Here is an 18,574-nt window from a genome sequence, read left to right on the forward strand (position 1 = left end):
TGGGCAGAAGACTTAAATAGGCATTTCTCCAAAGAAGATATACAGACTGCCAACAAACACATGAAAGAATGCTCAACATCATTAATCATTAGAGAAATGCAAATCAAAACTACAATGAGATATCATCTCACACCAGTCAGAATGGCCATCATCAAGAAATCTAGAAACAATAAATGCTGGAGAGGGTGTGGAGAAAAGGGAACACTCTTGCACTGCTGGTGGGAATGTGAATTGGTGCAGCCACTATGGAGAACAGTATGGAGGTTCCTTAAAAAACTAAAAATAGAACTACCATATGACCCAGCAATCCCACTACTAGGCATATACCCTGAGAAAACCATAATTCAAAAAGAGACATGTACCAAAATGTTCATTGCAGCTCTATTCACAATAGCCCGGAGCTGGAAACAACCTAAGTGTCCATCATCGGATGAATGGATAAAGAAGATGTGGCACATATATACAATGGAATATTACTCAGCCATAAAAAGAAACGAAACTGAGCTATTTGTAATGAGGTGGATAGACCTAGAGTCTGTCATACAGAGTGAAGTAAGTCAGAAAGAGAAAGACAAATACCGTATGCTAACACATATATATGGAATATAAGGAAAAAATGTCATGAAGAACCTAGGGGTAAAACGGGAATAAAGACACAGACCTACTTGAGAATGGACTTGAGGATATGGGGAGGGGGAAGGGTAAGCTGTGACAAAGCGAAAGAGAGGCATGGACATATATACACTACCAAACGTAGGGTAGATAGATAGTGGGAAGCAGCCGCAGAGCACAGGGAGATCAGCTCGGTGCTTTGTGACTGCCTGGAGGGGAGGGATGGGGAGGGTGGGAGGGAGGGAGATGCATGAGGGAGGGGATGTGGGAACAGATGTATATGTATGACTGATTCACTTTGTTATAAAGCAGAAACTAATAAAAAAAATAGAAAAAAACAACAACAACAAAAAAAACAATACAAACAACAAGGACTATACTTTAAGCCCTTACTTATTACTAGGCAATATATCACATACTTTACATATATTTTTACTTATTTATTCCTCACTATAACTCTATGAGATAGACATTATACTTCCATTTTATAGAACATAAACTCATTCTCAGAGGTTAAATAATAAACTCATTCTCAGAGGTTAAATAATTTATCCAAGGTCACACAACTTATATGTGATGGTGGAATGGGGTTTTTAAACCTGAATGTATCTAACTGTAAAGAATACATGTTACAAATATTATAGCAACATTGAAAGAGCTCAAAGGCTGAAAGAATTTTAGAGCTGCAGCCCATAAACTACTCTCTAGATTTGGTTTGTAAAGCTAAAAGAAATATTTTAGCTTTTATAAGGCGACAAGATTTTGAGAGAGAGACAGCTGTTGGAAAAAGAGCTTTCAAAATACCCAAACTGTAAGTGGTTGGCCCAGGACCATGGGGGCCTAGGACCCAAAGACTTTGAGAGTTAAAAGGTTTCTATGGGTAATAAGCTATGCCAATGTTTTCAGTCAAGTAACTATTAAGAGTACATTTCTTTTAAGCTGAGCTCGTTAGCCCGTGTGACTCAACACTAAAGACTTCAATATCTTACTTCAATTGATTTTTTTTTTATTTTACAGCTATGTGTGGGTAGCAATTACTAAGAACATTTACTAATCACTTATTCTGAGCCAGATTCTATTCTAAATGTGCTACATTTGATCCTAAAACAACTCTACAGGTAGGTATCATTCCCATTTTAAGGATGAGGAAATTAAGTCATGATACAGATCTAGGCAAACTGGTGTCTGAGCTCACTCACATCCTTTACCATTATATTACATGACGATTATAGTAAACTAGTAATGACAATAATTCAGCAAGTAGTATTTATTCATATTCATTCTGTTATTTAATAAAAACTCTTTTTCTAAACTGTCTTGTCTTAAATTGTCACTAAGTGAACAGATTTAGTGATTAGTAGTGTTTTCAAAAATGTCACTTATTGGGGCCTCCCTGGTGGCGCAAGTGGTTGAGAGTCCGCCTGCCGATGCAGCGGATACGGGTTCGTGCCCCGGTCTGGGAGGATCCCATATGCCGCGGAGCGGCTGGGCCCGTGAGCCATGGCCGCTGAGCCTGCGCGTCTAGAGCCTGTGCTCCGCAACGGGGGAGGCCACAACAGTGAGAGGCCCGCATACCGAAAAAAAAAAAAAAAAAAAAAAAATGTCACTTATTGACAAACTAATTGAAATTACAGTGAGAATTGCCTTACTACAGTTTCTTAGAGAAAGTGTTAAGAAATGAACTCTCTATAATGATCTTGTATACTCTAAAATCTATGATTCAGTGTCTATGTAAGTGAAAGATGAAGCTTGTGCATTTCAGGATAGTTGCTGACATTGAGTTATTTATGTTTTAACATTCAGATGGTACATTATGAACAGAAGCTTTGTTATTCTGTACAGGGACAAGGCAATTTTTGTTAAAATTTTATTTGGTTTGTTTCTTTTTACCTACACTGCTTCGAAGTGATATGAGTTTGTAATAGGCAATGCTTAACATGGATATGGCAATATTCATTAATATGTGTGGCACATTTCCTTCTGAAATGTATATGTATATGTGTGTATATATATATATATATATATATATATAATTGATGTAATTAACACATTATGTTGCTGTAGAAAATTTATATTAAATGAATAATTTTACTTAGGTGAATGAACCTAAAATATTTCTTAACCATATTGACTAGAATAACCTTTCATGACCAGATTCTATAATTAAGTAAGGAAATTCAAGCACTCTAAGAACTTTGAAGGCAGGGAAATATTTTTAAGTTAGACATATTAAAAGAATAATTTTAAAACAAAATTAAAATTTATCAAAATGAACTTGCATGTATTAATGGATTTAAATGACTGTAATCTAATAATACCAAGCATCTGGATGAAAAGTCAGAGAATCATTTTGAAGTTTTCATTTATCTGAAGAGCACCATCTGGACTGTTGAATTGTTCATATTCAATCAAATATTGACTTTGTGTGTATATAACCACACCATCAATGAATAATAAATCTTTTTATAGAATAATTATTCCTTAAAATGAAGTGTAAGTTAATGTGTGGACTTTTGAGGTTCACTATACTTTGGGAAAATTAACAAAATACGGTATTAAATGAAACATCTTTTATACTCATATACCATAACACTGTAGAAGATATTTCAAAATCTCTACAGTGTAAGTTAGTTGAAGAGTTTGAAAAAATTAGGCTTTATTACCCCCAAATATCCTAAGATACAGATATTTTTTAATGTTTACAATTTTTTCAGAGTTAAGAACTGCTATGCAATTCTTGTTGAAACCAATATATAGTTTTATAGTTATATTACCAAATTAAAGGTAACAGATGTGTGTGACAAGTTTACAATTGGAAAAAGTCATCATTAAGAAATATAAACTGTCATCTTTTCAATGGAAATAGTTTTTAAGAGCATGGTTTTGACAGTATAATATTATTATCTAAAATCTGTTATTTAAAAAAAATTTTCCTTCAAAAACAAACTTTACTTACAATATATATTAAATTAATGACAAAAGACCAAAACACACTACTTTGATATATAAATCCAACTTTTTACAATTAGCCTAAACAAATTCTTTTAGAACTAAATGATCAAAGAATTCAATACAATCCACGGGGGTTGGGGGGTGTGGGGGGGTAGACCACTGAGTCACAGAATACAATTAAAATAAAAACTGATGCTATTAATTTTGAAATAATTTAATTCTGTTTATATCAAAAGAAGACATTTAAAGAAGGAAAAAATTCAAATGCGTAGTTTTGGGCGGTTCTAGTTGCTGGCATCCTACCCCTTATCTGTTAAAGAATGCTTGCTGGCATTAGTTTCCATCAATTCATTTGTGATTTCTAAATTAATTCTGAAGGAAACCACAACTTACTTGAAGATCCTGCTGAGTGTCTGTGGGCCTGATTTTTTTTTTCTCTCTTCACAGACAAAGCACTTCCACTGGTCATGGAAAAAAGGTCTAAATCCGTGTCTTCTCTGCTTACAAGCCTTGCCTGGGAGCAGTGGGAGAGAATGTATACAATCATGAAACAAAATATGGCATTTTCTGAATGCAGCTCACATTACCCCAAATAAACAAACAGGCTCTGTCAAACAACCTTCTTCAAAATGATACCACAATCCTTTATTGCTGCCCAGGCAGAACAAATGCACTATGTCAAAGCATTTTTTGTAAATAAGAGCCAATTTTAAAATTGAGGTTTGCTATTTGAGTCTGTACAACAAAAGAAAATACTTTAGTACAGTAATTTTGATGAAAATCAATCTTAAAGGCAACTGATGAAATTTAAATAACTTAACATCACTTATTTACCAAGGATGTTATTTAATTCTTAATTGAATGTTAGAATTGTCACATCGGATTATTTTCTGCAATATTTATGTCTTACTACTTATAAAATTCCCTGAAATGCCTTTCGTCACATATTTGTATACTACAAAGTCACAAAAGATCTCTACCTTCTCATTATAGTCATTATTAATATAAAAATACTATACATTAAGTCTAATTTGGGAGTAAGGATAGATAGAAATTTCAAGATATTTTATTTTAAGGACATATGTGTTAGGTAATTTATTTCAACCAAAATTACTCTCAGAACTTTTATTACTATCTTGGGCTGAACTTAAGAGTTGAAAGAGTCATTTCTTGCCCATAAAATATTGCTTTTACGTAATGTCTAATATCATTAAGTAAGGATTTATCAGGATTCAACCCTGAAGTGGGAGAAAATGCCATGATGGAAGCAAGGCAGCCTCAAAGTAGCTGGGATTTCACCCAAACCACAGAATGCTTGAAGTCCTGTGAAAAAGCATTGTCCTTAATGTTTGATGTGAGAAAAATTTAAATAGAGTGAAATAAAGCCATAAAACCATCACTGTGGTTAAAAAGCTATCCCCATATGATGAGCTACAAAAACTCATGAAACCAGAATCTAAAGATCATCTTCTTTCAGATTCAGATCTTTGCTCTTCTCATTTACATCCCCTTCCCACCTTCCCAGCCATATGCACGACCTTCTCATTGTTAAGTGAGCAAGTTTGCTATTAGTGAACTCAGAATAGAAACCATTCTATAGCATCAGTCACTTTTTAAAATGTATCTGGCTAAGTGATACAATTGTTTTGTTAAAAAACCTCAGTAGAAAGCTGTTGAAAATGAAATAAATAACAATTGGCTTCCAATTTACACTTGTGATTTTAGTCTACAAAATGTAACACATTCTTTCTGGATTTTATTTCAATTAGTGCACAAGAGTATGTATTTAATGTTCCCATTAGAATAGCTCCATCAATGCTAAGACATCAAAAGAACCAGTCAGGAATAAGGGGGAACTACCAAAGCAATACCACAATTTTGGTGAGACCAGTTACAAAACAAGGAAAAACATGTTAACCACATAGGGGACTCTCCTGCTGGCTAAAGAGGCTTTATCTGTAAGCCTCAGGATTTTAAAATCAGGTTTTATTTGCTTCAATTTAATGACATAATTTCACTACACTTATTTAAAATGCAGAAATCCCACCCTCCTCCAAACAAGACGATACCTACATGTCAAGAAAATATTTCTGAACACATGCCTTCCAAAAACCTTATCATCTAAGCCATTAATATCCAAAAGATTGTTTCTTCCAAAATAGAAAACAATGTCAGTTACTAATTAAGCCAGATTATACCAGGGAATCAAAGTTAGAAGCGAAAATTAACAATAACACACAGGGCCTCCCTGGTGGCGCAGTGGTTAAGAGTCCGCCTGCCGATGCAGGGGATACGGGTTCGTGCCCCGGTCTGGGAGGATCCCATATGCCGCGGAGCGGCTGGGCCCGTGAGCCATGGCCGCTGGGCCTGCGCATCCGGAGCCTGTGCTCCGCAACGGGGGAGGCCACAACAGTGAGAGGCCCACATACCGCAAAAAGAAAAAAAAAAAAAAAAAACAATAACACACAATTTCACAACGGTGCCACCTAGCAGCTTAAATGCAAACCTAGAAATTTCATAAAAGAGGCTAGCTACAGATCCAGTAGTGCATATGTATTTATATTCAAATTCTATTTCTGAAAACACTGGCTTTCAAATTGAACACCATTCTTCCTCTTACTGTTAACGAGTAGAGAGATCATAAAGAAAATATATATGTTCTTCTATGTCATGCAAAATGGATATACTTAAAAATGGAATATAATCGACCATGCTTTTAATACTTGTTCTACAAAAATGTATGTTTAATTCCAAAACACTGTAATATTAAACATTCTGTATGGTTATAACACAATAAACAGTTCTGAGTTAATGTCAGATAGGACATTTCTTATATGCAACTCAATAGCAAATATTTAAATAGTGATTTTGCAAAATTCTCGTTGGTCTTTGTTTTCTGATCAGGTCACATTTGCAGCCCCATCTACAAAGTTCGTAATATTTTTTCTCATATTTTCACAATGAAATGAGGGGTATGAATTTTGGAACATGACTTCTCTAAGCAAGTGGATCCTGGTTCACCTCCAAACCAAGTAACTTAATTTTAAAATAGAGAATGTCTCTCATTTAATAAAGAACAGTGAGTTCCTTTTTCTTCTGCTTTTTTCATAAACAAGATTTTATTAAATATTTATTTTAAAAGTTTTTATTTTTAGAAGTCAAGACATAAACAGTACAGATAAAAATAAATACCTATTTACTTATTATCCAGATTTTTTTTTTTTTTTTTTTTTTTTTTTTTTTGCGGTATGCGGGCCTCTCACTGCTGTGGCCCCTCCCGTTGCGGAGCGCAGGCTCCGGACGCGCAGGCCCAGCGGCCATGGCTCACGGGCCCAGCCGCTCCGCGGCATATGGGATCCTCCCAGACCGGGGCACGAACCCGTATCCCCTGCATCGGCAGGCGGACTCTCAACCACTGCGCCACCAGGGAGGCCCCCAGATATTTTTTAAAAAGAGAAATAAAAGGTTATAAAGTGAAGTTCACTTATAAGCTACCTTTTAGTATTTCTACATATAGGTATTCAAAAATTTTTAGAGTATTATTTTCAAAATTAACCTAAGTGGTATCTTTTTTCTGCAACTTGCTTTTTTCACTGTACATTATTACATCTGTAATAATTAGTTACAGATGTAATAATAATTAGATTTAGTTCATTCAACTGTTTGAATAATATGCAAATTATTGTATATGCTATGAACATACCACATAATTATTTGTATTATTTCTAGACATATGAGTGATTTTAATTTTTTTATTTTTTTTGCGGTAAGCGGGCTTCTCACTGTTGTGGCCTCTCACGTTGCAGAGCACAGACTCCAGACGCTCAGGCTCAGTGGCCATGGCTCACGGGCCCAGCCGCTCCGCGGCATGTGGGATCCTCCCGGACCGGGGCATGAACCCGTGTCCCCTGCATCGGCAGGCGGACTCTCAACCACTGTGCCACCAGGGAAGCCCTAAAAATATTTTTATCTTCGGTTGCAGAAAGATGAGGTATGCATACCCCTCCATTCATAATACTTTGTCATCATTGCACAAGCCCCTTTTCTTATATAATAAGGCAGAGACCTTGTTATATAACATATGTGGGCATGGAAGGCACTTCAAATGTTTTACAGGGCTATAATATACATGTAATGAAACGCACAGAACTTAAACATGAAGTTCAGTCACTTTCAAAATTTTCATTTTGAATTTAAAACTCTCATAGAAGCTGCAGAATTGGTACTAAGAGTTCCCTGTATACCCTCCACACAACTTGTCCAAATGATACCTTATATAATCAAAGTTTGATTAAAAAAAACAGGAAATTGACATTGGTGCAATACCATTACTAAACCACAGACCTCATTTGCCAGTTTTCACATGCAGTATTGTGGGGGTTTTTTTGGTTTGTGTATGCTTCTATGACATTTTATCACATGTATAAATTCATGTAACTAACACCACAATCAGAATAGACAATTATTCCATCTTCCCAAAGAAACTCCTCTGCTTTCCCTTTAGTCATACCCTCCCCCCAGTCTAATCACTGGCAACCACTAATATACATCCCATCGCCATAATTATATAATTTTGAGAATGTTATGTAAATGAAATCATACAGTAGGTAACTTTTTAGAAAAATTATTTATTTATTTATTTGGTTGTGCTGGGTCTTAGTGGAGGCAGATGGGCTCCTTAGTTGTGGCTCCCCGGCTCCTTAGCTGTGGCATGTATGTGAGATCTAGTTCCCTAGCCAGGGATCGAACATGGGCCCCTGCATTGGGAGAGAAGAGTCTTAACCACTGCACCACCAGGGAAGTCCCAGTATGTAACTTTTTGAAATTGTCTTTCACTCAGCAAAATGCTCTTGAGATCCATCAGAGTCTTTGTGTGTAACATGAGTTTGTTCTTGTTTGTTGCTTTTTATTCCTTTTTTTGTATCCATTGTATGTATGTACCACCATTTGTTTATCCTTTCACTCACTGAATGAGATTTGAGCCATTTCCAATTTTGGCTCTCACAAATAAAACTGCTATGAACATTTATGTATAGGTTTTTGATTGAACATAAGTTCATTTCTCTAGGAAAAATGCTCAGGAGCAAAACTACTGAGTCAAGTAAGTATATATTTAACGTTATAAGAAATTGACACATTTTTTTTCCAGTGGCAATGTATGAATATTATTTTTTCCTCAGTAGCAGTGCATGAATGATCCAGTTGCTCCACATATTCGTCAGCACCTGGTATTCTCAGCATTTTATTTTAACCACTCTAATAGGTTATGAGTGGTGTCATATAGTGGCTTTAACAATTTCCTTAGTGATTAATGATTTTTAAAATTGTTTCGTGTGCTTATTTCTATCTGAATATTCTCTTTGGTGAAGTAACTATTCAAGCCCTTTGCTCATTTTCTAATTATATTGCTCAGTTCAATTATTAAATATTAAATAACCAAATATTTAATATTTGGTTAAATATTATTTCTGGGTGTGTCTGTGAGCATGTTTCTGGACGATATTTATATGTAAATCAGCAGACTAAGTATACCAGAATGCTCTCCAGAAATGTGGCTGGCCACCATCTAATCCTTGAGGGTCTGAATAGAACAAAAAGGTGGAGGAAGGGAGAAGTCATTCTCTCTGCTTGACTGATGAAGCTGAGATATAGATCTTCTCCTGTCTTAAGACTGAAACTTATACAATAAGAGCCAGGAGAGCACTCCTGGCTCTCAGGCCTTCAGACTTGGACTAGAACTTAATACCATTGGTTCTGGTTCTCAGGTCTTCAGATCAGACTGGAACTACACCACCAGGCTCTCCTGGGTCTCTATCTCACAGGCAGCAGATCATGGGATTTCTCAGCCTCCATAATCAAATGAACCAATTCCTTATAATAAATAGTATATAGTTCTTTATACTAAGTAGATAAATATATTTATAAAATCTCTAGTTGACTAGCTTGCTAATAAATTTCTCTCTCTCTCTCTCCATATATATATATATATATACACACACACACACACACACACACACACATACACATACACACACACACACATATATAAAAAACCTTTGTATAGGGCTTCCCTGGTGGCGCAGTGGTTGAGAGTCCGCCTGCCGATGCAGGGGACACGGGTTCGTGCCCCGGTCTGGGAGGATCCCACATGCCGCGGAGCAGCTGGGCCCGTGAGCCATGGCCGCTGAGCCTGCACATCCGGAGCCTGTGCTCCGCAACGGGAGAGGCCACAACAGTGAGAGGCCCGTGTACCACAAACAAACAAACAAACAAAAAACACCCACCTTTGTATACAGGACCTAGAATAGCCAATGCAATCTTGAAAAAGAACAGTAAGAAGACTCATACTACCTGATTTCAAGACTTTTGGACCAGAACTGTAACTTATACCATCAGCCCTCTGGTCTATCTATTTATCATCTATCTATCTATCTATATATCTACTTAGAGAGTTAGGATATAGGATATATATATATATATATATATATATATATATATATATATATCTTTTCATTTTTGAGTTTAAGTATGCCATTGCAAGAATATACCACAGTTTATCTATTCTCTCGATAAACATTTAGGCTGTTTGCATGTTTTAGCTTTTATCAATAGGGCTGCTATATAATTTTCATAGAGGTCTTTATGTGGACATTTGTTTTCATTTCCTCTGGGTAAACAACTCAGAGTAGAATTAATGGGTCATAGGGTAGGAGTATGTATAAATTTATGAGAAACTGCCTATTTTCCCCAATGGTTTTATCACTTTTCACTATACATCAATGTGTGAGTGTCCTAGTTGTTCCATATATTTACCCACATTTGCCTTTTAAATATTAACCATTCTAGTCCTATGTAGTAGTACCTCATTGCTCTTTTAACTTAAAGTGTTTATTAACCATTCAAATATCTTCATTTGTGAAGTCTCTCAAACCTTTTGCCACTTTTTTAATAACTTGGGGTGTCTGTCTTTATATTATTGATTGTAAGAAGGCTGTGAAAAGACAAACAGGGGGCTTCCCTTCCCTGGTGGCGCAGTGGTTGAGAGTCCGCCTGCCGATGCAGGGGATACGGGTTCGTGCCCCGTTCCGGGAAGATCCCACATGCCGCGGAGCGGCTGGGCCCGTGAGCCATGGCCACTGAGCCTGCGCGTCTGGAGCCTGTGCTCCAAAGCGGGAGAGGACACAACAGTGAGAGGCCCGCGTACTGCAAAAAAAAAAAAAAAAAGACAAACAGGAAGGGGGGAGGGAGGGAAGGAGGGAGGGAGGGAGTGAGGGATGGAGGGAGGGAGAGGGAGAATGAATTTTTCTCCTAGGATGTGGTTTGACTTATCATTTCCTTTCATTTTATGAATGTTGTTTCTAAGTACAAATGATTTTAAATTTGATGAGGTACAATTTATCTTTTTCTTTTTTTGATTATGCTTTTTTTGTTTTATCTGAGAAATCTTTGCCTACTTCAGGTTTTTGAAAATACCATACTATGTTTTCTTTGAGAATTTTTATAATTTTAGCTTCTACATTTAGGCCCATGATTCATCTCAAATTTATTTTTAAGTAAGATGTGAAGTAGGAGTTGAGATTCATTTATTTTTTCCATGTAGATGTCCAGTTGCCCGGCACTATTTGTTGAAAAAATTATTCTTCCCCTCTTTTTAATTGCCTTAGTATCTTTAAGGAAATCAATTAACTTTATAAGTATGGTATTCGTCTGCACTCTCTATTCTTTTCCATTGATTGATTTTTTTTCTTTATGAACATAACATACAGTCTTGATTACTGGGGTTTTATAGCAAGTCTTGAAATCAAATAGTGTGACTCTCCTTACTATTCCTTTTCAAGAGTGCATTGACTATTCTAGGTCTTATGCATCTTCATATTTAAAATTCCATTTTAAAAATCTGTTCATTTCTACTAAAAAGCTTTCTAAAGTTTATTGAATTTATAGATCATTTGGATAGAACTAACATCTTACAATTTGAGTCTTCCTATTAATGCATGTGGTATATCTCTTTGATTTTTTTATAAGCAATGTTTGATAGTTATCATTGTAGGGGGCTTGCATGTATTAATATTAAGATTTATCATTTAACTCTATTGATATTCACCTTCTCCTGCTCAATCCTGCGTTTTTCATCCCTCAAAGGAGTTGTTCCTGAAAGCCTTCCCCAATTAACATCCTGCTTTCAAATATCAGAATCTCAGAGTATGTTTTCTGGAGAATCTGAACTATGACTGTCTTCTGCAGGAAAATGCTAGCGTTTTGGGGGGATAAATTTAATAAACAATATAATTGTCTAGCTCTATGACATGCCTTCTGAAGTATATATTTGGAAGTAAGTAAAATAATATATTGTTTCCATTTTTCTCATTCCTGTCTGTCATACAATATGCTTTAATCCCATTTGAAAAACAGAGAGGTTATTTATTAGCTTCCTCAAAACCCAGCATTTGAATGTTTGATTATGTCTAACTGTCCTCACTTTTGAAGGTTAATGATGAATATTCTAGATGATATTTATATGCATCCCATTATTAAGAAATAACTCCATTGTCTTTTGGTATGCCTTGTTCTGATATGATGTTAGCTGTCAATCTATTGTTCCTTTGTAAATAAACTTTCAATTCACTAATTCTCTATTCTATGATGTCTAGTTGAGGGTTCAGTTCAATGATATTTTTTATTTCCAGAATTTATAATAGGCTTATTTGCATATCCATCTCTCCTTTAATTAAAATTTGATCATTTTTGTTCCATAATTTTCTGTCCTTTTATTATGGGTGTTATTCTTATGTCTTTGAGGATCTTATAGTAGCAGCAGTTGCAGCTTTTTAAAATTTTAAGATTTTCCTCTTAGTTATGGCCTGGTCCCAGTTGTGCAATTATCTGTACAAGTTCCCCCACTAGTAGGGTGTTTTTATTCTCCAACACCCTGCATGATTTCCACTCTTGGCCTTCAATTACCCCAGTATCCTTTTAGCATAAATCCTTGATCCATTCCCCTGTCTTGACTCAAAAAAAAAAAAAAAAGTCTGTTCTACTACTATTAATACTTACCTTGCTTTGTGTTCAGCTGTACCTCTTCAACATATTAAAAAAAAATCATTTATCATTGCTATGTATTTGCCATACATTTGTAGGTGGTATAATATAGTGGGATAGGGAGGAAGGAGATTAATGTCAGAGCATTAATCTCATAGAAACATTTTGATTACTAATCTACCCAATCTGTTTTCATTCATTTTAGAGGTATAATAATGAAATGTAATATCCCTTCCTTTATCCTGGCATTCCTTGGCACTTTTATATTCCCCATTCTTGCTCCAGAGTGGCCACACAAAAATCTGTGCAAAAGTGCTAGTCAATAACATGTAGGGTGTTAATAGCCTGAAGTACCAATTTTCCTAGGGTAATCTACATGTCACTCTGCCACAGGGATCTCTATTAAAATGCAAGAAAATACTTGCTGAGTGATTATTTCAAATATGTACATAGATTCTATATATTTTCATAAACACACTAATTTTAGCTATTGTCCTAATTTTTCTCCACTTTCAGGAAAACTCCTTGAATGAGTTATTCATGAGAATGATGAATAACTGATCTGGATACGATAATACTAGTTCTCATTAGGGAATACATTATTTTTTATACTAAATTCTACGTGGTAAGTTAAATTATAATCAGTTTTCTTGGTGAATGTAGAATCTGAGCAAGGAGTATTTACTAGTTGACATAAATGGAAGGTGTCATAAAGTTAGGGTCACTTGATGCATCCATTTTCATCTGCCAAGGAGGCCACACACTTCAATCATTGGTTAGGGTAACCTCTTCTCTGGAAATTTCTGGAAACACATTTAAAATTTCTTGTTTGGGGAGTCTTTCTCTAGACTCCATATTGGCCATTCTCCTTCTGCTAATATAGTCTTCCTTCTAATAGCATATACATAGTTCAACTGACTTTTGCAATGCCCATTAGTTATACTGTCTAGAGTCTACACTCTGGTGACCAAGTTAGAACTTGGTTGTTCCTAAGGCTCCAACAATTAAAAAATAATTTTCTTTGATGTGGCCCATTTTTTAAAAGTCTTTATTGAATGTGTTACAATATTGCTTCTGTTTTATGTTTTGGTTTTTTGGCCGCAAGGCATGTGGGCTCTTAGTTCCCCCACCAGGGATCGAAACCTGCACCTCTGGATTGGAAGATGAAGTCTTAACTACTGCACCACCAGGGAAGTCCTGAGCTCCAATAATTTACACTTTATTACTTAGAATGGTGGAGTTCATAATTACTTTCTAATTTTTATCTGGTTTGATTTCCTGAGTTGTGAGGGTAATTTGCTGTTTCCCTCAAATATCCTACTCTTAAAATATTCTAGAAAATAATGTTATTATACAACTTCTTGTCCAGAGTATTTTTAAAAATATGGTAGCGTGCTAATATTTTAAAATCTACCATATAGAATTAATATTTTAAAGTAATATCATATTTTAAAGTTATATTACAAGCCAAGAAAACATGGTATTATTATTATTATTATTATTATTATTATTTTATTATTTTTTTTTTAGGTAAGCGGGCCTCTCACTGTTGCGGTCTCTCCCGTTGCGGAGCACAGGCTCCAGACGCGCAGGCTCAGCGGCCATGGCCCACGGGCCCAGCTGCTCCGCGGCATGTGGGATCCTCCCAGACCGGGGCACGAACCCATGTCCCCTGCACCGGCAGGCAGACTCTCAACCACTGCGCCACCAGGGAAGCCCCATGGTACTATTTTAATACATAGCATTTTGACATTATCCCAAAAAAGATACAGTTGTGGTATTTTCATAATTTACACTACTTATGGACATATCTTAAAGTGCCATTTATTGAGTACTGGTGTGCACAACATTTTTTCGGAACTTACTTTAAACACATTTCTTACCACAAGCTGAACTCTTCCACCATTAAGTACATCTGGATCTAACTCAGGCAAGAAGTGATTGCTGCATAGTGACAAAAACAGAAATCATATCATTATATAAATGTAGAGGAAGACTATGAAAGACATGCCCAGTGAACATTTTGGGAGAAATAAATAATTTACAAAATGGAAATAATAGTTTTCTTAAATTAGGTGACATGCAAAAATACATACAAATTTACATCTTTTCATAGTCATTTTAAAATACAATTTGACATGAAATTTAAATTTCTAAACAACACTTTAATGCCACCCTTCTTTGCCGAACATAAGCACATACACAGATCAAAAATCTGAAAGTACCAATAACCATAGCTAATAAATTATAGAAAAATATAAATATTTTACTACATGTACTTATATATCTTACTTATAAGAAAGGCAAAACTTCCTATTTTTAAAATAGCTCTGGTGTATTTAAGGCATTATATTAATGCTCACAATGAACTTCTGTTGATATTTGGCTTTTCAAGAACTTCTGTTTTTGAAAACAATTTTTCTTAAAATATTACTACCTATATATTCTTTTATATATTATGTTATATTTTCAAAACAGAAAATCCATCAACAATTGCCTGTTGCATTATATGGTTAAACATAACTTATTTAGGAGTAAGGGATGTTGTGAAATGTTTAAGCATATCTAAAATACATCCTGAAACATTTTGCTTGTATTTTTCACATTATCTATACAGATGCTTTTATATTTCTAAACCAGACCTTTTATACCTGGTTAATACGGATGGTAAGGTATGGGTTATACTATACTTGTTTACAGTCCTAAGAATGTCATATTATGAATTATGCTTAATTGATTAATACCAACATAAAATAAATTGTGCTTGCATTAATTAGAATACTTAGCAAAATAAAAAATTCTCAAATGTTGATTGCTTTATTCCTACTTTCTTTGCTCACAATGAAATAGGATATAACAATCCAGATTTTGAAATGTTTTAATTTCACTTTCATTCTTCACTTTCTTTTCCATGTTTTGAAAGAAATTATATGGATAGAATTGACTACATACAAAGGTTTCCATTCGTATATATTATAAAAAAAGGTTTCATTTTTGCATATTATAATTTTCTGCTAAATTAAGTTTTAGCCCTCATAATTGTAGATTTATTTGTTTGTTTCTCATTAAAATAGTTATCACCCACAATCCCTGGAAACATTTCCAAAGTGTCATCTACATTTAGATTCAATACTTGTTTACATATTTAATAAATGCTTATAATAGCACTTTTTTTTTTACTGTTTTGTGGATATATGTAGCTAAAATGAAAGTCTTAAAAATTTATGTCAGCTGTATAGCACAGGGAACTATACTCAATATTTTGTAATAACCTATAAGAGAAAAGAACATGAAAAAGAATATGTATGTGCTGTACACCTGAAACTAACACAACATTGTAAATCATACTTCAATTTAAAAATTTTATGTCAAAATATTATATCCAGACTTCTTTTTCCTTAAAAATTTGGTTTAGTGGTTATGCACATAAGTGCTTTATGTTACATTTTTTGGGCTGAATTTTGTTCCTTCAAAGTTTATATGTTCAGATCTTAATCTTCAATACCTCAGAATATGACTATGTGAAGATAGGGCATTTAAAAGGTACTTAAGGTAAAAAGAGGTCATAGGGGTGGGCCCTAATCCAATATAACTGGTGTCCTTGTAAGAAGAGGTTAAAACACAGATAACACAGGTGGAGGGATGGTCATGTGAGGACACAGTGAGAAGGTAGCCATCTGCAAGCCAAGGAGACGGACCTCTAAAGAAACCAAACTTGCTGACTCCTTGATCTTGGACTTATAACCTCCAGAACTGTGAGAATATATCGATACATCTCTGCTCTTAAAGCCACACAATCTGTGGTATTTTGTTATGGCAGCCCTAGAAAACTAATACATACATTAATGTAATAAAAATTTGTTGATTACCTATTAAGCTCAAGGCACCTTGTTTGCTGCTAAGGGACATCAACATTTGATACCCTCAACCTTGAGAGCTCACTTCTATTGTGAAATAGAGAGATAAGATATTATCATCTCACTATAAAGAAGAGGAAACTAAAGCATTGAGACATCATTGAAAATCAGTTACATGACTGGTAAAGTGGCATCAGGATTGAATTATAATTTTAACTGCCAAACATAAATGATAACAAAAATAACATAAAATAAAATACTATAACCTCCAATACATATGATATTTATAAACAGTTAATCAATACCATGCATTTTACTTTATAAAGTAGAATCCTTTGTGTGGTTCATCATCACCATCAATCATTTGTGTTGGTTTTAAGCAATAAAGAAACTAAGTTCTTGAATATTTTATGGTGAAAAATATAAAGAGTGATCAAATCTATTCTACATAAGAGGCCATTTATAACCTGGCAATGTAGAGTATTGGCCTTTGGCTATATAAAGTCATGTTTGTTTTAGCACAGTTAACCTAGGTTTCAGTTTTCAAGATGTATTTGCAATACAAAAATCTAATTTAAAGGAAATGACCTCACCATTTCATGTTTCTGGAACTAGTTTCATGAACCCCAACCTGTGTATGAAGCCATTGGTATGTATAATCTTTATTCCTTTCTAATTTTTCATTTGCAGCGGTATCCTTACACATAAATTCTTCTTCCTTACCTAGGGAAAAAGTATCGAAATTTTATTTGTTATTTAAAGAGATCAAATTTTGGCCAAGCAGTTCAGTCTAGGCTAACAGTTTTATCACAAGAAAAAAAAGAAAAACAAGACAATTTAATTCATAGGAGCTAAATCATCTGTAAGAGAAATAATGTCAGTCACGTATAGATTAAGTGCTTTACCAGCTTGAGTTTCAAACCCACCTATTTTGAAAAATAAAGGAGTTGTTTTAGTGCAACCTACATTTTATAGGGCTTGTTTTTTAGTGTTTTAGAAAATTCAAATAATTATTTTTGGTAGACAGAATTTAAAGTCTAATTGTCCTCATGCTATCTTATCCATATGTAGAATTTATCAATTATATTGAGGATTTTCAAAACAGAATTTTTTTTTTCCTTTTTTTTGCGCTACGCGGGCTTCTCACTTCTGTGGCCTCTCCCGTTGCGGAGCACAGCCTCCGGATGCGCAGGCTCAGCGGCCATGGCTCACGGGCCCAGCCGCTCCGCGGCATGTGGGATCTTCCCAGACCGGGGCACGAACCCACGTCCCCTGCATCGGCAGGCGGACTCGCAACCACTGCGCCACCAGGGAAGCCCCAAAACAGAATTTTAATTCTATGTAAAACTAAGCTTGGTTCATGTAAGCTAGTACAATACTTAAGTTAGGATATCATTTATATTAGGTTTAGGAAACCTGTGCTAATGCCATAGTAGTGATTTCAAAGATGGAGGGGGGAAAGCATAACAATGAAGATGGGTATGGAGAATATGCAAGAGGAGAAATTATACCAGGTAAGAACACAAGATAACAAGTATAAAGAAAAATAAAATAGTAAGAAAATAAAAGAAAAATCCGACCATTATATTCACATTTAAATTTACTATATATATGTTTGTAGTTTTCAAAAAAAAAAAACCCTGCAGACATTGCTGCTACATCAATGTCATGCATTTGAGTTACAGTGAAGACCTGTGGTTTTAGAGCACTTCTCTTGAGTTGTTAGACTGCTTATTTTTTGGTGCCATCACCATGCTTAGGGACTTGTTAGCATTGTAGGCTTGACTGACAGTACACCAGAGAAGGTACCTCTTGAAACTAACTCATGGTAATCAAACTCACAAGAATTCTATAATTTAAAACCTGATGTTTAAAATGTCCATTTATTAACTGGAATTATTCTTTCACTATAGATGGTACATAGAAAGTCATTATTCTTTCACTATAGATAGTACATAGAAAGTCATTTTATATTTGCAAGTTGTTTGGAAAACAAATGGAGCATGGTGCAAAGCCTATTTTGAATTCTTGGTGCTGTACAGAGACACATACATGTATACACATGTATACATCACACATGTATACACACATTTAGCATCTGGCTTTCTGAATAT

At 35.0% G+C, this 18,574-nt stretch overlaps 1 protein-coding gene across 1 annotated transcript in view; it reads right to left on the reverse strand.

Annotated features, from left to right (window-relative positions):
• Positions 1 to 3,925: 3,925 nt before the first annotated feature.
• LRRIQ1 (leucine rich repeats and IQ motif containing 1) overlaps positions 3,926 to 18,574 on the reverse strand; it is a 182,739-nt gene continuing 168,090 nt past the window's right edge. The window contains exons 23-25 of the mRNA XM_060113615.1: positions 17,054 to 17,183; positions 14,487 to 14,547; positions 3,926 to 4,078 (exon numbers count right to left, since the gene is read on the reverse strand). Coding sequence (XP_059969598.1) covers positions 3,926 to 4,078; positions 14,487 to 14,547; positions 17,054 to 17,183 — 344 coding nt within the window. The remainder of the gene's footprint in view (positions 4,079 to 14,486; positions 14,548 to 17,053; positions 17,184 to 18,574) is intronic.

Source organism: Mesoplodon densirostris, chromosome 11 (genome assembly GCF_025265405.1).
Source record: "Mesoplodon densirostris isolate mMesDen1 chromosome 11, mMesDen1 primary haplotype, whole genome shotgun sequence".
NCBI lineage: Eukaryota > Metazoa > Chordata > Mammalia > Artiodactyla > Ziphiidae > Mesoplodon > Mesoplodon densirostris.